The sequence below is a fragment of the Chelon labrosus genome, assembly GCF_963514085.1.
Source record: "Chelon labrosus genome assembly, chromosome: 8".
Taxonomy (NCBI): Eukaryota; Metazoa; Chordata; class Actinopteri; order Mugiliformes; family Mugilidae; genus Chelon; species Chelon labrosus.
The window spans coordinates 11,634,977-11,654,979 of record NC_140358.1 but is presented as its reverse complement, the minus strand read 5'-3'; the positions used below and the strand labels follow the sequence as shown (position 1 = coordinate 11,654,979).

Genomic DNA, 20,003 nt, shown 5'->3' with positions numbered 1-20,003 from the left:
TTTAATCAACAGAGTGGGGATGATGAGGATTACAAGAGAATATACACAAAAAAGATTAAACCAAGGCTGAAGTCTGAAGACCTTGCAGAGGGAGTAGATGTTCGTACAGAACGACATAGCAGCACGAGCAGCGATGGCAGCACGATTACTACCATCACTCGCCGCATCACTACCTATACAGTGGATATGCCAAGTGGCATAAGTGAGCAACTTGAACTTTCAAGCCCAGACTTCAAAGGGCTACGACATGAATCTGGAGATGGTTCTCCTCGTATCAGAATCTCACATGGGAGCCCTTCAGGTAAAGTGGGAGCAGACGAGGGAGTTTTTGAGTCAAGCAATATAACTTACACTGTGCCAAAAGTTAGCTCCACTGAGACACATTGGGGTAGTGGGGGACTTCAAACCACAACAAATTTAAGAGAGGAAAAAGAAAGTACAGATCTCAGATTTAAAGGGCCTAGCTTTGGAGTAACCATAGGTAAAGGCCAGGAAAGCTTTGAAATCTCAAGAGGGAGTGGAGAGGAAGGACATGGAAGTATTCAGGTTTCTGACTCAAACATGACTCTAAGAGACAGCACAAACACTGGCAGCAGGCATGTTACAAGAGGGACGGGTGGTGCAGTTGATGAAAACGGAAGGTCTTTTAGTCCTGTGGGAAATTTTGGCCCCAATCTAGGTGAGGGGGGAAAAGTGAAGGTATCTGAATTTACTATCAGTCAGCCACAGACAAAAGGGTTAGGGAGTGTTGATAGAACAGGAGGATCAAAAATCACATTAGGTGATGTTACCTCAGGATATTCCTCAGTGCCAGGAAAGATTTCAATGACAGGTATGGATGACAATGTTACAGGTTCAAAGTTGAAAGGTGAGATTGATATCAACCTGACAGGCACGAAGACAGGAATTAAAGATTCTGAAACAGTCACTGAAGTTCCAGGATACAAAAATGAGGGCAATGTAAGTGGCATAAAAACATCAACAATCAAGATCCAAGCCAGTGGACTGAAAGTTGATGCAAAAGCTCCTACAGTTGACATTAACACAACAGAAGCTTCTGGTAAAACCAAGGATGTAAAAATAACAGGACCCACATTTACTTTGCCATCTGTGCCAGTTCGGGAAATCAAAACAGAAGGGCCAGAGGATGGATTTGAAATGCCCAAAATCAAAATGTCGTCACTAAAACTTAAAGGTCCAGAAGTGGAAGTTGCAGCCACTCCCAATCTTCCCAAACCTGACACTGATGTGAAAGTGCCTGAAGTTGACATGAAAGCTCCAGAGGTTGACACTGAAAGGCTTAAAGGTGAATTTGAAATGCCAAAAGTCAAACTGCCATCACTGAGCATTACAGGTGCAAAAGTGAAGAGTCAAGATGTTGATGTTCTTGTTAAGAAAAGTACTGACATAGAGGGTCCTAGTGGTAAGATAAAAGGGCCAAAATTCAACATGCCAACCATTTCAGGACCTAAAATCTCTATGACAGATGTGGATTCAAATCTGAAAGGCAGCAAACTCAAAATTGGCATGGATGTGTCAGCTCCAAAGATAGAAGGAGACATGTCAACACCTGATGTAAACATCAAGGATCCAGAGGTTGACATTAAAGCTTCTAAAGGTGGATTTGACATGCCAAAAATCAAAATTCCATCATTTGGCATCAAAGGCCCAAAGGTGGAGGGCCCAGGTGTTGATGTAAATCTTCCAAAGGCAAATACTGATATAAAGTCACCAAAGCATGAAATGAAAGGCCCAGAAGTTGATGTGGAAGGTCCTGATGCAACCCTCAAAGGACCCCAAATCAAACTGCCATCAATATCAGGACCTAAGCTACCAGACTGGGATGTTAATCTCAAAGGACCACAAATTAAAGGAGATGCTGATGTGTCTGTTCCAACGATTGAGGGGGACATAAAAGCTCGCAAGGGGGACATTGGAGGACCAGATGTGGACATTGAGGTAAACAAGGAAGGAATTAAAATGCCTAAATTTAAAATGGCATCCTTTGGAATGAAAGGTCCAAACCTCGAAGGGCCAGAAGTGGATGTCAGGCTTTCTAAAACTGAAACCGATATTAAAGCACCAGAAGTAAAACTGAGCGGACCAGACCTTGACATTCAGGGTCCTAGTGGAAAGATCAAAGGATCTAAATTCAACATGCCAACAATTTCAGGACCTAAAATCTCCATGCCTGATGTGGATTTCATTCTGAAAGGTCCCGAAGTCAAAGGTGGCATGGATGTGAAAGCTCCAAAGATTGAAGGAGACATGTCAACACCGGAAGTAGACATCAAGGGCCCAGAGGTGGATATTGAAGGTCCTAAAGGTGGATTTGAGATGCCAAAAATAAAAATACCATCATTTGGAATTAAAAGTCCAAAAGTGGAAGGCCCAGATGTTGATGTCAATCTTCCAAAGGGAAGTATTGATGTAAAGGCACCAGAGGTTGACATTGAAGGCCCAGATATTGGTGTTGAAGGCCCTGATGCAAAACTCAAAGGACCCAAATTCAAGCTACCTTCAATATCAGGACCCAAGCTACCAGACTGGGACGTTAATCTGAAAGGACCCAAAATAAAAGGAGATACTGATGTGTCTGTTCCAAAGATTGAGGGGGACATAAAAGCTCCAAAGGTCAATATTGAAGGACCAGATGTTGACATTGAGGGGCACAAAGGAGGATTTAAAATGCCTAAATTCAAAATGCCATCCTTTGGAATGAAAGGTCCAAATGTTGAAGGTCCAGAAGTGGATGTCAGCCTTCCGAAAGCTGACATTGATGTTAAAGGACCAGAAGTAGATGTAAGCGGACCAGACCTTGACATAGAGGGTCCTAGCGGAAAGATCAAAGGGCCAAAATTCAATATGCCAACCATTTCAGGACCTAAAATCTCCATGCCTGATGTGGATTTCAATCTGAAAGGTCCCAAAGTCAAAGGTGGTGTGGATGTGAAAGCTCCAAAGATTGAAGGAGACATGTCAGTACCGGAAGTAGACATCAAGGGCCCAGAGGTTGATATTGAAGGTCCCAAAGGTGGATTTGAGATGCCAAAAATCAAAATGCCATCATTTGGCATCAAAGGTCCAAAAGTGGAGGGGTCAGATGTTGATATAAATGTTCCAAAGGCAAGCATTGATGTAAAGGCACCAGAGGTTGACATTGAAGGCCCAGATATTGATGTTGAAGGCCCTGATGCAAAACTCAAAGGACCCAAATTCAAGCTACCTTCAATATCAGGACCCAAGCTCCCAGACTGGGACATTAATCTGAAAGGACCCAAAATAAAAGGAGATGCTGATGTGTCCATTCCAAAGATTGAGGGGGACATAAAAGCTCCAAAGGTAGACATTGAAGGACCAGATGTTGACATTGAGGGACACAAAGGAGGATTTAAAATGCCTAAATTCAAAATGCCATCCTTTGGGATGAAAGGCACAAACGTTGAAGGGCCAGAACTGGATGTCAGCCTTCCTAAAGCTGACATTGATGTTAAAGGACCAGAAGTAGATGTAAGCGGACCAGACCTTGACGTAGAGGGTCCTAGTGGGAAGATCAAGGGGCCAAAATTCAGCATGCCTAACATTTCAGGACCTAAAATCTCCATGCCTGATGTGGATTTCAATCTGAAGGGTCCCAAAGTCAAAGGTGGCGTGGATGTGAAAGCTCCAAAGATTGAAGGAGACATGTCAGTACCGGAAGTAGACATCAAGGGCCCAGAGGTGGATATTGAAGGTCCCAAAGGTGGATTTGAGATGCCAAAAATAAAAATACCATCATTTGGAATTAAAAGTCCAAAAGTGGAGGGCCCAGATGTTGATGTGACTCTTCCAAAGGGAAGTATTGATGTAAAGGCACCAGATGTTGACATTGAAGGCCCAGATATTGATGTTGAAGGCCCTGATGCAAAAGTCAAAGGACCCAAATTCAAGCTACCTTCAATATCAGGACCCAAGCTACCAGACTGGGACGTTAATCTGAAAGGACCCAAAATAAAAGGAGATACTGATGTGTCTGTTCCAAAGATTGAGGGGGACATAAAAGCTCCAAAGGTAGACATTGAAGGACCAGATGTTGACATTGAGGGGCACAAAGGAGGATTTAAAATGCCTAAATTCAAAATGCCATCCTTTGGAATGAAAGGTCCAAATGTTGAAGGTCCAGAAGTGGATGTCAGCCTTCCGAAAACTGACATTGATGTTAAAGGACCAGAAGTAGATGTAAGCGGACCAGACCTTGACATAGAGGGTCCCAGCGGAAAGATCAAAGGGCCAAAATTCAATATGCCAACTATTTCAGGACCTAAAATCTCCATGCCTGATGTGGATTTCAACCTGAAAGGCCCCAAAGTCAAAGGTGGCATGGATGTGAAAGCTCCAAAGATTGAAGGAGACATGTCAATACCGGAAGTAGACATCAAGGGCCCAGAGGTGGATATTGAAGGTCCTAAGGGTGGATTTGAGATGCCAAAAATAAAAATACCATCATTTGGAATTAAAAGTCCAAAAGTGGAAGGCCCAGATGTTGATGTCAATCTTCCAAAGGGAAGTATTGATGTAAAGGCACCAGAGGTTGACATTGAAGGCCCAGATATTGGTGTTGAAGGCCCTGATGCAAAACTCAAAGGACCCAAATTCAAGCTACCTTCAATATCAGGACCCAAGCTACCAGACTGGGACGTTAATCTGAAAGGACCCAAAATAAAAGGAGATACTGATGTGTCTGTTCCAAAGATTGAGGGGGACATAAAAGCTCCAAAGGTCAATATTGAAGGACCAGATGTTGACATTGAGGGGCACAAAGGAGGATTTAAAATGCCTAAATTCAAAATGCCATCCTTTGGAATGAAAGGTCCAAATGTTGAAGGTCCAGAAGTGGATGTCAGCCTTCCGAAAGCTGACATTGATGTTAAAGGACCAGAAGTAGATGTAAGCGGACCAGACCTTGACATAGAGGGTCCTAGCGGAAAGATCAAAGGGCCAAAATTCAATATGCCAACCATTTCAGGACCTAAAATCTCCATGCCTGATGTGGATTTCAATCTGAAAGGTCCCAAACTCAAAGGTGGTGTGGATGTGAAAGCTCCAAAGATTGAAGGAGACATGTCAGTACCGGAAGTAGACATCAAGGGCCCAGAGGTTGATATTGAAGGTCCCAAAGGTGGATTTGAGATGCCAAAAATCAAAATGCCATCATTTGGCATCAAAGGCCCAAAAGTGGAGGGGCCAGATGTTGATATAAATGTTCCAAAGGCAAGCATTGATGTAAAGGCACCAGAGGTTGACATTGAAGGCCCAGATATTGATGTTGAAGGCCCTGATGCAAAACTCAAAGGACCCAAATTCAAGCTACCTTCAATATCAGGACCCAAGCTCCCAGACTGGGACATGAATCTGAAAGGACCCAAAATAAAAGGAGATGTTGATGTCTCCGTTACAAAGATTGAGGGGGAAGTAAAAGCTCCAAAGGTAGACATTGAAGGACCAGATGTTGACATTGAGGGGCACAAAGGAGGATTTAAAATGCCTAAATTCAAAATGCCATCCTTTGGAATGAAAGGTCCAAATGTTGAAGGTCCAGAAGTGGATGTCAGCCTTCCTAAAGCTGACATTGATGTTAAAGGACCAGAAGTAGATGTAAGCGGACCAGACCTTGACATAGAGGGTCCTAGCGGAAAGATCAAAGGCCCAAAATTCAATATGCCAACCATTTCAGGACCTAAAATCTCCATGCCTGATGTGGATTTCAATCTGAAAGGTCCCAAAGTCAAAGGTGGTGTGGGTGTGAAAGCTCCAAAGATTGAAGGAGATATGTCAGTACCGGAAGTAGACATCAAGGGCCCAGAAGTCGATATTGAAGGTCCCAAAGGTGGATTTGAGATGCCAAAAATCAAAATGCCATCATTTGGCATCAAAGGTCCAAAAGTGGAGGGCCCAGATGTTGATATCAATGTTCCAAAGGCAAGCATTGATGTAAAGGCACCAGAGGTTGACATTGAAGGCCCAGATATTGATGTTGAAGGCCCTGATGCAAAACTCAAAGGACCCAAATTCAAGCTACCTTCAATATCAGGACCCAAGATACCAGACTGGGACATTAATCTGAAAGGACCCAAAATAAAAGGAGATGTTGATGTCTCCGTTCCAAAGATTGAGGGAGACATAAAAGCTCCAAAGGTAGACATTGAAGGACCAGATGTTGATATTGAGGGCCACAAAGGAGGATTTAAAATGCCTAAATTCAAAATGCCATCCTTTGGAATGAAAGGTCCGAATGTTGAAGGTCCAGAAGTAGATGTCAGCCTTCCAAAAGCAGACATTGATGTTAAAGGACCAGAAGTAGATGTAAGGGGACCAGACCTTGACATAGAGGGTCCTAGCGGAAAGATCAAAGGGCCAAAATTCAACATGCCAACCATTTCAGGACCTAAAATCTCCATGCCTGATGTGGATTTCAATCTGAAAGGTCCCAAAGTCAAAGGTGGTTTGGATGTGAAAGCTCCAAAGATTGAAGGAGACATGTCAGTACCGGAAGTAGACATCAAGGGCCCAGAGGTTGATATTGAAGGTCCCAAAGGTGGATTTGAGATGCCAAAATTCAAAATGCCATCATTTGGCATCAAAGGTCCAAAGGTGGAGGGGCCAGATGTTGATATAAATGTTCCAAAGGCAAGCATTGATGTAAAGGCACCAGAGGTTGACATTGAAGGCCCAGATATTGATGTTGAAGGCCCTGATGCAAAAGTCAAAGGACCCAAATTCAAGCTACCTTCAATATCAGGACCCAAACTACCAGACTGGGACATTAATCTGAAAGGACCCAAAATAAAAGGAGATGTTGATGTCACCGTTCCAAAGATTGAGGGAGACATAAAAGCTCCAAAGGTTGACATTGAAGGACCAGATGTTGATATTGAGGGCCACAAAGGAGGATTTAAAATGCCTAAATTCAAAATGCCATCCTTTGGAATGAAAGGTCCGAATGTTGAAGGTCCAGAAGTAGATGTCAGCCTTCCAAAAGCTGACATTGATGTTAAAGGACCAGAAGTAGATGTAAGTGGACCAGACCTTGACATAGAGGGTCCTAGCGGAAAGATCAAAGGGCCAAAATTCAATATGCCAACCATTTCAGGACCTAAAATCTCCATGCCTGATGTGGATTTCAATCTTAAAGGTCCCAAACTCAAAGGTGGTGTGGATGTGAAAGCTCCAAAGATTGAAGGAGACATGTCAGTACCAGAAGTAGACATCAAGGGCCCAGAGGTTGATATTGAAGGTCCCAAAGGTGGATTTGAGATGCCAAAAATCAAAATGCCATCATTTGGCATGAAAGGTCCAAAGGTGGAGGGGCCAGATGTTGATATCAATGTTCCAAAGGCAAGCATTGATGTAAAGGCACCAGAGGTTGACATTGAAGGCCCAGATATTGATGTTGAAGGCCCTGATGCAAAACTCAAAGGACCCAAATTCAAGCTACCTTCAATATCAGGACCCAAGCTCCCAGACTGGGACATTAATCTGAAAGGACCCAAAATAAAAGGAGATGTTGATGTCTCCGTTCCAAAGATTGAGGGAGACATAAAAGCTCCGAAGGTAGACGTTGAAGGACCAGATGTTGACATTGAGGGGCACAAAGGAGGCTTTAAAATGCCTAAATTCAAAATGCCATCCTTTGGGATGAAAGGTCCAAATGTTGAAGGTCCAGAAGTGGATGTCAGCCTTCCTAAAGCTGACATTGATGTTAAAGGACCAGAAGTGGATGTAAGAGGACCAGACCTTGACATAGAGGGTTCTAGCGGAAAGATCAAAGGGCCAAAATTCAATATGCCAACCATTTCAGGACCTAAAATCTCCATGCCTGATGTGGATTTCAATCTTAAAGGTCCCAAACTCAAAGGTGGTGTGGATGTGAAAGCTCCAAAGATTGAAGGAGACATGTCAGTACCAGAAATAGACATCAAGGGCCCAGAGGTTGATATTGAAGGTCCTAAAGGTGGATTTGAGATGCCTAAAATCAAAATGCCATCATTTGGCGTCAAAGGTCCAAAGGTGGAGGGGCCAGATGTTGATGTTAAACTTCCCGATGCAAGTATTAATGTAAAGGCACCAAAAGTTGATATTCAAGGCCCAGAAATAGATGTTGAAAGTCCTGATGCTAAACTTAAAGGGCCCAAAATCAAAATGCCATCAATATCAGGGCCCAAAATGCCAGATTGGGATATCAATCTCAAAGGACCAAAAATAAAAGGAGATGTCGATGTGTCTGTTCCAAAGATTGAAGGTGACATAAAAGCCCCAAAGGTGGACATTGAAGGACCAGATGTTGACATTGAGGGACACAAAGGAGGATTTAAAATGCCTAAATTCAAAATGCCATCCTTTGGAATGAAAGGTCCGAATGTTGAAGGTCCAGAAGTGGATGTCAGCCTTCCGAAAGCTGACATTGATGTTAAAGGACCAGAAGTAGATGTAAGAGGACCAGACCTTGACATAGAGGGTTCTAGCGGAAAGATCAAAGGGCCAAAATTCAATATGCCAACCATTTCAGGACCTAAAATCTCCATGCCTGATGTGGATTTCAATCTGAAAGGACCCAAACTCAAAGGTGGTGTGGATGTGAAAGCTCCAAAGATTGAAGGAGACGTGTCAGTACCGGAAGTTGACATCAAGGGCCCAGAGGTTGATATTGAAGGTCCCAAAGGTGGATTTGAGATGCCAAAAATCAAAATGCCATCATTTGGCATCAAAGGTCCAAAAATGGAGGGGCCAGATGTTGATATAAATGTTCCAAAGGCAAGCATTGATGTAAAGGCACCAGAGCTTGACATTGAAGGCCCAGATATTGATGTTGAAGGCCCTGATGCAAAACTCAAGGGACCCAAATTCAAGCTACCTTCAATATCAGGACCCAAGCTCCCAGACTGGGACATGAATCTGAAAGGACCCAAAATAAAAGGAGATGTTGATGTCTCCGTTCCAAAGATTGAGGGAGACATAAAAGCTCCAAAGGTAGACATTGAAGGACCAGATGTTGACATTGAGGGGCACAAAGGAGGATTTAAAATGCCTAAAATCAAAATGCCATCCTTTGGATTGAAAGGTCCAGATGTTGAAGGACCAGTAGTGGATGTCAACCTTCCTAAAGTTGACATTGATGTCAAAGCACCGGAAGTAAAACTGAGTGGACCAGATCTTGACATTGACAGTCCTAGTGGTAAGATCAAAGGGCCAAAATTCAACATGCCATCCATTTCAGGACCTAAAATCTCGATGCCAGATGTGGATTTCAATCTGAAAGGTCCCAAACTCAAAGGTGGTGTGGATGTTTCCACTCCCAAGATTGAAGGAGATATTTCAACACCTGAAGTAGACCTCAAAGGTCCAGAGATTGATATTGAAGGTCCCAAAGGTGGGTTTGAGATGCCTGACGTTACAACTGATGTTCCAGAAATTGGCTCAAAGAAATCAAAATTCAAAATGCCCAAGTTTGGATTTAAGGGTCCAAAAATAAAGGCCCCAGAATCCGATGTGAAATTGGTACAAGGGGATATCAACGTCAAAGGGAAATCTGGTAGTTCTGAAGGTCTTGATCTTGATATGGGATTTACTGGTCCAAAAACTAAAGGAACCAAATTTAAGATGCCAAAATTTGGTTTCAAAGGACCAAAGGTTGAGACAGCAGAAATGGATGTCAATCTTCCGAAATCTGGAGCAGAACTAAAACTACCAGACGTTAACATTGAAGGACCAGAAATTGAAGGTGGCAGTCCTCGTGGAAAACTCAAAGGATTTAAGATCCCAACTGTAGACTTCAACCTGAAAAGTCCAAAATTCAAAGGTGATTTGTCAGTTCCAACAACTGAAGGCCCAGATGTTGACATAAATCTTCCAAAGGCAAGTATTGATGTAAAGGCACCACAGGTTGACATTAAAGGCCCAGAAGTAGAGCTCGAAGGTCCTGACGCAAAACTAAAAGGACCCAAAATCAAACTACCATCAGTATCAGGACCCAAAATGCCAGATTGGGATATTCATCTGAAAGGACCCAAAATGAAAGGGGATGTTGACGTGTCTGTTCCGAAGATTGAAGGTGACATAAAAGCTCCAAAAGTGGATATAGAAGGACCAGATGTCGAAATTGAGGGCCAAAAAGGAGGATTTAAAATGCCTAAATTCAAAATGCCATCATTTGGTGTGAAAGGTCCAAATGTTGAAGGGCCCGAAGTTGATGTCAGTCTTCCTGAAGCTGAAATTGACATTAATGCACCGGACATAGACCTAAGTGGACCAGACCTTGACATCAAGAGCCCTAGTGGTAAGATCAAAGGGCCAAAATTCAACATGCCAACCATTTCAGGACCTAAAATCTCCATGCCTGATGTGGATTTCAATCTGAAAGGTCCCAAAGTCAAAGGTGGTGTGGATGTGAAATCTCCAAAGATTGAAGGAGACATGTCAATACCTGATGTAGACATCAAAGGTCCAGAGGTTGATATTGAAGGTCCTAAAGGTGGATTTGACATGCCTAAAATCAAAATGCCATCATTTGGCATCAAAGGTCCAAAAATGGAGGGGCCAGATGTTGATGTAAAACTTCCGGATGCAAGTATTGATGTAAAGGCACCAAAGGTTGATATTAAAGGCCCAGAATTAGAAGTTGAAAGCCCTGATGTAAAATTAAAAGGACCCAAAGTCAAAATGCCATCGATATCAGGACCTAACATGCCAGATTGGGATATCAATCTCAAAGGGCCCAAAATAAAAGGAGATGTCGATGTATCTGTTCCAAAGATTGAAGGAGACATAAAAGCCCCAAAGGTGGACATTGAAGGACCAGATGTTGACATTGAGGGACACAAAGGAGGATTTAAAATGCCTAAATTCAAAATGCCATCCTTTGGGATGAAAGGTCCAAAAGCTGAAGGGCCTGAAGTTGACTTCAGCCTTCCTGAAAGTGACATTGATCTTAAAACGCCTAAAATGGACATCAAAGGTGCAGACATTGATATTGACAGCCCTAGTGGTAAGATCAAAGGGCCAAAATTCAACATGCCATCAATTTCAGGGCCTAAAATCTCTATGCCAAATGTGGATTTCAATGTGAAAGGCCCCAAAGTCAAAGGTGGTGTGGATGTAAAAGCTCCAAAGATTGAAGGAGACATGTCATTACCGGACGTAGACATCGAGGGTCCAGAGGTGGATATTGAAGGTCCCAAAGGTGGATTTGACATGCCTAAAATCAAAATGCCATCATTTGGTATCAAAGGTCCAAAAGTGGAGGGGCCAGACATTGATGTAAAACTTCCAGATGCAAGTATTGATGTAAAGGCACCGAAGATTGACATTGAACGTCCAGATGTTGATGTTGAAGGCCCTGATGCAAAACTCAAAGGACCCAAATTCAAGCTACCATCAATATCAGGACCTAAAATGCCAGATTGGGATATCAATCTCAAAGGGCCCAAAATAAAGGGAGATGTTAATGTCTCCGTTCCAAAGATTGAGGGAGATATAAAAGCTCCAAAGGTGGACATTGAAGGACCAGATGTTGACATTGAGGGACATAAAGGAGGATTTAAAATGCCTAAACTCAAAATGCCATCTTTTGGGATGAAAGGCCCAAATGTTGAAGGGCCAGATGTTGATCTCAGCCTTCCTGATGCTGATATTGATATTAAAACACCTGGAATGGACATCAAAGGTGCAGACATTGACATTGACAGCCCTAGTGGTAAGATCAAAGGACCAAAATTCAACATGCCATCAATTTCAGGACCTAAAATCTCAATGCCAGATGTGGATTTCAATCTGAAAGGTCCCAAACTCAAAGGTGGTGTGGATGTGAAAGCTCCAAAGATTGAAGGAGACATGTCATTACCTGATGTAGACATCAAGGGTCCAGAAGTTGATATTGAAGGTCCTAAAGGTGGATTTGAGATGCCAAAAATCAAAATGCCATCATTTGGCATCAAAGGTTCAAAGGTGGAGGGCCCAGATATTGATGTAAAACTTCCAGATGCAAGTATTGATGTAAAGGCACCAGAGTATGACATTAAAGGGCCGGAATTAGATGTTGAAAGCCCTGATGTAAAATTAAAAGGACCCAAAATCAAAATGCCATCAATATCAGGACCCAAAATGCCAGATTGGGATATCAATCTCAAGGGACCGAAAATAAAAGGAGATGTCGATGTGTCTGTTCCAAAGATTGAAGGTGACATAAAAGCCCCAAAGGTGGACATTGAAGGACCAGATGTTGACATTGAGGGACACAAAGGAGGATTTAAAATGCCCAAATTTAAAATGCCATCCTTTGGGTTCAAAGGTCCAAAAGTTGAAGGACCAGATGTTGACCTGAGCCTTCCGGAAGGGGACATTGATGTTAAAATACCTGAAGTGGACATCAAAGGGGCTGACATTGACATTGACAGCCCTAGTGGAAAGATCAAAGGGCCAAAATTCAACATGCCATCAATTTCAGGACCTAAACTCTCTATGCCAGATGTGGATTTCAATATGAAAGGTCCCAAAGTCAAAGGTGGTGTGGATGTGAAAGCTCCAAAGATTGAAGGAGACATCTCAATACCTGATGTAGACATCAAGGGTCCAGAGGTTGACATTGAAGGCCCTAAAGGTGGATTTGATATGCCTAAAATCAAAATGCCATCATTTGGCATCAAAAGTCCAAAAATGGAGGGGCCAGATGTTGATGTAAAACTTCCAGATGCAAGTATTGATGTAAAGGCACCGAGGGTTGACATTAAAGGCCCAGAATTAGAAGTTGAAAGCCCTGATGCAAAACTAAAAGGACCCAAAATCAAAATGCCATCAATGTCAGGACCCAAAATGCCAGATTGGGATATCAATCTCAAAGGGCCGAAGATAAAAGGAGATGTCGATGTGTCTGTTCCAAAGATTGAAGGTGACATAAAAGCCCCAAAGGTGGACATCGAAGGACCAGATGTTGACATTGAGGGACACAAAGGAGGATTTAAAATGCCTAAATTTAAAATGCCATCCTTTGGGTTCAAAGGTCCAAAAGTTGAAGGGCCAGATGTTGACCTGAGCCTTCCTGAAGCTGACCTTGATGTTAAAATGCCTGAAGTGGACATCAAAGGGGCTGACATTGACATTGATAGCCCTAGTGGAAAGATCAAAGGGCCAAAATTCAACATGCCATCAATTTCAGGACCTAAACTCTCTATGCCAGATGTGGATTTCAATATGAAAGGTCCCAAAGTCAAAGGTGGTGTGGATGTGAAAGCTCCAAAGATTGAAGGAGACATCTCAATACCTGATGTAGACATCAAGGGTCCAGAGGTTGACATTGAAGGTCCTAAAGGTGGATTTGACATGCCTAAAATCAAAATGCCATCATTTGGCATCAAAGGTCCAAAAGTGGAGGGGCTAGATGCTGATGTAAAACTTCCAGATGCAAGTGTTGATGTAAAGGCACCGAAGGTTGACATTAAGGGGCCGGAATTAGAAGTTGAAAGCCCTGATGTAAAACTAAAAGGACCCAAAGTCAAAATGCCATCAATATCAGGACCCAAAATGCCAGACTGGGATATCAATCTCAAGGGACCGAAAATAAAAGGAGATGTCGATGTGTCTGTTCCAAAGATTGAAGGTGACATAAAAACCCCAAAGGTGGACATTGAAGGACCAGATGTTGACATTGAGGGACACAAAGGAGGATTTAAAATGCCTAAATTTAAAATGCCATCCTTTGGGTTCAAAGGTCCAAAAGTTGAAGGGCCAGATGTTGACCTCAGCCTTCCTGAAGCTGACCTTGATGTTAAAATGCCTGAAGTGGACATCAAAGGGGCTGACATTGACATTGATAGCCCTAGTGGAAAGATCAAAGGGCCAAAATTCAACATGCCATCAATTTCAGGACCTAAACTCTCTATGCCAGATGTGGATTTCAATATGAAAGGTCCCAAAGTCAAAGGTGGTGTGGATGTGAAAGCTCCAAAGATTGAAGGAGACATCTCAATACCTGATGTAGACATCAAGGGTCCAGAGGTTGACATTGAAGGTCCTAAAGGTGGATTTGACATGCCTAAAATCAAAATGCCATCATTTGGCATCAAAGGTCCAAAAATGGAGGGGCCAGATGCTGATGTAAAACTTCCAGATGCAAGTGTTGATGTAAAGGGACCGAAGGTTGACATTAAGGGGCCGGAATTAGAAGTTGAAAGCCCTGATGTAAAACTAAAAGGACCCAAAGTCAAAATGCCATCAATATCAGGACCCAAAATGCCAGACTGGGATATCAATCTCAAGGGACCGAAAATAAAAGGAGATGTCGATGTGTCTGTTCCAAAGATTGAAGGAGACATAAAAGCCCCAAAGGTGGACATTGAAGGACCAGATGTTGACATTGAGGGACACAAAGGAGGATTTAAAATGCCTAAATTTAAAATGCCATCCTTTGGGTTCAAAGGTCCAAAAGTTGAAGGGCCAGACGTTAACCTCAGCCTTCCTGAAGCTGACATTGATGTTAAAATGCCTGAAATGGACATCAAAGGTGCAGACATTGACATTGACAGTCCTAGTGGAAAGATCAAAGGGCCAAAATTCAACATGCCATCAATTTCAGGACCTAAACTCTCTATGCCAGATGTGGATTTCAATGTGAAAGGCCCCAAAGTCAAAGGTGGTGTGGATGTGAAATCTCCAAAGATTGAGGGAGAAATGTCAGTACCTGAAGTAGACATCAAGGGTCCAGAGGTTGAAATTGAAGGTCCTAAAGGCGGATTTGAGATGCCTAAAATCAAAATGCCATCATTTGGCATCAAAGGTCCAAAGGTGGAGGGGCCAGATGTTGATGTAAAACTTCCAGATGCAAGTATTGATGTAAAGGTACCAAAAGTTGATATTCAAGGCCCGGAAATAGATGTTGAAAGTCCTGATGCTAAACTTAAAGGGCCCAAAATCAAAATGCCATCAATATCAGGGCCCAAAATGCCAGATTGGGATATCAATCTTAAGGGACCGAAAATAAAAGGAGATGTTGATGTGTCTGTTCCAAAGATTGAAGGTGACATAAAAGCCCCAAAGGTGGACATTGAAGGACCAGATGTTGACATTGAGGGACACAAAGGAGGATTTAAAATGCCTAAATTCAAAATGCCCTCCTTTGGTGTCAAAGGTCCAAATGTTGAAGGGCCTGATGTTGACCTCAACCTTCCTGAAGCTGATATTGACATTAAAACACCTGAAATGGACATCAAAGGTGCAGACATTGACATTGAGAGACCTAGTGGAAAGATCAAAGGACCAAAATTCAACATGCCATCTATTTCGGGACCTCACATCTCTATGCCAGACGTGGATTTTAATATGAAAGGTCCCAAAGTCAAAGGCGGTGTGGATGTGAAAGCACCAAAGATCGAAGGAGAAATGTCAATGCCTGATTTAAACATCAAGGGTCCGGAGGTTGACATTGAAGGACCTAAAGGTGGATTTGAGATGCCTAAAATCAAAATGCCATCATTTGGTTTCAAAGGTCCAAAGGTGGAGGGGCCAGATGTTGATGTACAACTTCCAAAGGCAAATATTAATGTTAATGCACCAGATGTTGACATTAAAGGCCCAGAAGTCAATGTTCAAGGTCCTGATGCAGAACTAAAAGGAACCAAATTCAAGCTACCTTCAATATCAGGACCCAAGCTACCAGACTGGGACATTAATCTGAAAGGACCCAAAATAAAAGGAGATGTTGATGTCTCTGTTCCAAAGATTGAGGGAGACATAAAAGCTCCAAAGGTAGATATTGAAGGACCAGATGTTGACATTGAGGGCCATAAAAGCGGATTTAAAATGCCTAAATTTAAAATGCCATCCTTTGGGATGAAAGGTCCAAATCTTGAAGGACCAGAAGTTGATGTCAACCTTCCTAAAGGTGACACTGATGTCAAAGCACCAGAAGTAAAACTAAGTGGACCAGACATTGACATTGAGGGTTCTAGTGGGAAGATCAAAGGACCAAAATTCAACATGCCATCGATTTCAGGACCTAACATATCTATGCCAGATGTGGATTTTAAATTGAAAGGCCCCAAAGTCAAAGGTGGTGTGGATGTTAAAGCTCCAAAGATTGAAGGAGACATCTCAATACCTGATGTAGACATCAAGGGTCCAGAGGTTGACATTGAAGGTCCTAAAGGTGGATTTGACATGCCTAAATTTAAAATGCCATCTTTTGGGTTCAAAAGTCCAAAGGTTGAAGGGCCAGATGTTGACCTCAGCCTTCCTGAAGCTGACATTGATATTAAAACACCTAAAATGGACATCAAGGGTGCAGACATTGACATTGATAGCCCTAGCGGAAAGATCAAAGGGCCAAAATTCAACATGCCATCGATTTCAGGACCTAAAATCTCTATGCCAGATGTGGATTTCAATGTGAAAGGCCCCAAAGTCAAAGGTGGCGTGGACGTGAAAGCTCCAAAGATTGAAGGAGACATGTCATTACCGGAAGTAGACATCCAGGGTTCAGACGTTAAAATTGAAGGTCCTAAAGGTGGATTTGATATGCCAAAAATCAAAATGCCATCATTTGGCATCAAAGGTCCAAAGGTGGAGGGCCCAGATGTTGACGTAAAGCTTCCGGAGGCAAATATTGATGTAAAGGCACCAGATGTTGACATTAAAGGTCCAGAATTAAATGTTGAAGGTTCTGGTGCAAAACTAAAAGGACCCAAAGTCAAACTACCATCAATGACAGGACCTAAAATGCCAGATTGGGATATTAATCTGAAAGGCCCGAAAATAAAAGGAGATGTGGATGTGTCTGTTCCAAAGATTGAAGGTGACATAAAAGGCCCAAAGCTGGACATTGGAGGACCAGATATTGAAATTGGGGGACAAAGAGGAAACTTAAAAGGGCCTACTGCCAAAGGGGAAATGGATGTTTCCATGCCTAAATTGGATGTAGATATGAAGGGTCCAAATGCTAACCTTGCTGTTGATTTTGAAAAGACTGGGGTTACATTTCCTAAGTTCAAAGGTCCTAAGTTCACAATGAAATCCCCAGAAGTAAAAGAGCCCATGAGAACCACGTTCAGTGTGGGAGCAAAAGGGTCTAAGACAGATATTAGCCTTCCAGATGCTGAGGCAAGTCTTGATGCCCCTGATATTGATGCGACTGTAAAGGGGAAAAAGGGAAAATTTAAAATTCCAAAAATGAAAGGAAAGGCTAAAAAAACTGACGCCAACATGGAAACACCTGCTGTAAACCTGGATGTTGACACACCCAATATTCATGTGAAAGGAACAAAGGTAAAGAAGCCTCTGTTCGGAAAGCTTCATTTTCCTGATGTGGAATTAGATATCAAATCACCAAAACTGAAAGGCGATGGATCTTTATCTGAGGGATTTAAGTCATCTGACATAGATTTGCCATCTGCTAGCATGAACACTGCCATTGATAGCCCCGGTAGTGCAAATGTCAGTTTGGAAAGGACAGGTGTGAAAGTAAAGACTACTCATATTAAAAGTGGGAAAGGTGATCCAGAAGTTAGTGCAAGTGTTTCAAGTGAAAGAGCAACTGGTGGCCTTCAATATCCAGAGGGTACAGTAACAATTCCAAAAATCAAGGTACCAAAATTTGGTATACTTTTGCCTTCAGTGCATGGCCAGGAAGGTGGTGAACTTGCAGCCAGTGGCCAAGTCAGTTCACAAAAGATTGACATTCCCAGTCCAGAACTGAAACACAGTGAAGGCAAAGTAAAGGCAAAAATGCCAAAATTGTTTGGCAAGTCAAAAGCAAAGGGCAGTAGCACAGGTGACCTTCATGGACCAGAGGTTGAGTTGAGTTCTAGTGGAAAAGGTGGCAAGGCCTCTAAAGAACTAAGTGTACATTCTGGGGAACTGGTGGGTGGAAAATTAGTACTCGAGGGTGATCCTGGACTCAGTGTGTCAACTAAAGGCAAATCAGCCTCACTGGATCTATTTAAGAAATCAAGACATCGGTCTTCTTCTCTGAGTGATGAAGGGGCACTTGCAGATAGTTCTCCTTCAGCTCACTTAGATGCAGAAGCTGGTGACATTGCATTAGATCTAGGTGGAAGCAAGGTCAAGGGAAAGAAAGGCAAGTTGAAGTTTGGGACATTTGGAGGGTTTGGTGCAAAGTCAAAGGGCTCATATGAAGTGACACTTGGAGATGACAGTGAAGCAAGAGTAGAGGGGAGTGCAGGTGTTTCTTTACCTTCAAAAAAATCCAGATTGTCTTCATCCTCAAGCAGTGACAGTGGTTCAAGAGGTGGTTTCAAGTTCCCAAGAGTTGAGCTATCTGTTTCACCAAAAAAGTGATTGTGAGGCAAATTAAACTCTCTTGTGTGCGCCCACATACATTCTCCTAATATAGAAAAATTCTTTATATATGGGGACATGCACGGACATCTCAGCATTGCTAACGATAAGTTTTTTTTAGCAATTAGACTGGTGCATGAGAATGTTTAAAATCCCCTCAAAATGTAAATAAGATTCATTTGTATTGTAATAATAGATGTCGTTTTGTTTGTACATAGTCCAGATTTATTGAACAAACACCATCTCATGAAATTTTCACCAATAGTTTATTATAGGTCTTATCATTGTGTCCTGTTTCATTCTATTAAATGAATGTTGTTATGAATGGGTGTGGTGTATCCAGGGCTCTATTATGCATAACATTTACTTACAATAGTTATTCTGAAGGAATAAACACACATACAGCATAAACACTTTACAGTTTTCTAATGTATGAAATGGTTTTATTTTCAAGCTTTGAGAATATATAATCAGTGCAGAAGCATATTTACGCAACATAGAGCTGGCCCTTTATAACACATTCTGAAGAGTGATATTGTTGTATATACCATAATTGCAAAGACAATCACTGTTTGGAGATTCTTTGAAGTGCTGTCAGTATTTTTCTGGTCATTTTAAAGAAAATGTATTTGCCTAAATACAGTACTACTTACCACAAATCCGCTTGTTTATTTGAAACAGGTTCTGCTTCTTAATCCTGTGTTATTTTCACAGTTTAAGGATACTTAAGGATACTAGTATTTTATTTCATTTTGTCACTCCATCTTTGTATACACACCTTGTGCTTGCATATAAAATGTCACAAATAAACAGTCACTTTTTGTCATTTGTTTGCAGACAAATTTGTGTTGACAGAAAGTTGCATATTATTGATCAATTATGAGGGAGAGCATGATTTTTTTGGGTATATTCTTTTGTTGCATTCTGCTAAATAAACTAAATAAAAAGATTTATCGAACTAATGTTTTTTTAAAGCAGAATTTGCAGTGCCTTAACATGTAATATGATTATAAGATACAATTATTACTTATTTCTGAATGTGATATTCTTGAATTACCATATGTATATGATCCTATATTGTCAAGTATGTGACTTGTCACTTGTTATACACTTTTCAAAAATGGTCAAGAGACATACTTTAACAGTTAAAACCGGATAAATGCATACATTCAATGCTGTGTAAATTTCATTACAAATAACACCCAACATGCTGTGGATTGTACTACTCCATTCATAAATAGTCTAAAAGATAACTAATGTCACAATGTGTATATTAAGTACATTCATACAGTATAACATTCAGAAGGGTTGTTATTATCAGAAACAGAAATGTAATAAAATATAATAAAAAAGTGACTATGATAATTTCTGTTTCAACAACTTGATGACCTATTATTACAGAGCGTATGAATTGGATTTGGCTATTTATTTTCCTTGGTTATCTACTATGTAGAGAGACAAGTCCAAATTTGAGTAAAGCATTGTAATACTTTATTCATTCTAAAATACTAGTACCAATAGATACTGAAAACTCAGACAAAACCCTACAACCCTTTACCTACTTTGTGTGTACCATTTAGCTAACATTTTGTACATCATATATTGATCAAGCTGATGCTCATGTGCGTACAACACAAAATTTAATAAACAACATTGTCTAATTCTAACCATTTGTGATTATTAAT

At 41.6% G+C, this 20,003-nt stretch overlaps 1 protein-coding gene across 1 annotated transcript in view; it reads left to right on the top strand.

Moving 5' to 3' along the window:
* ahnak (AHNAK nucleoprotein) overlaps nt 1-19,674 on the top strand; it is a 32,652-nt gene extending 12,978 nt beyond the window's left edge. The window contains exon 6 of the mRNA XM_084550303.1: nt 13-19,674. Within this exon, the coding sequence (XP_084406429.1) occupies nt 13-18,318 (18,306 nt within the window). The 3' untranslated portion in view covers nt 18,319-19,674. The remainder of the gene's footprint in view (nt 1-12) is intronic.
* Nucleotides 19,675-20,003: the final 329 nt, after the last annotated feature.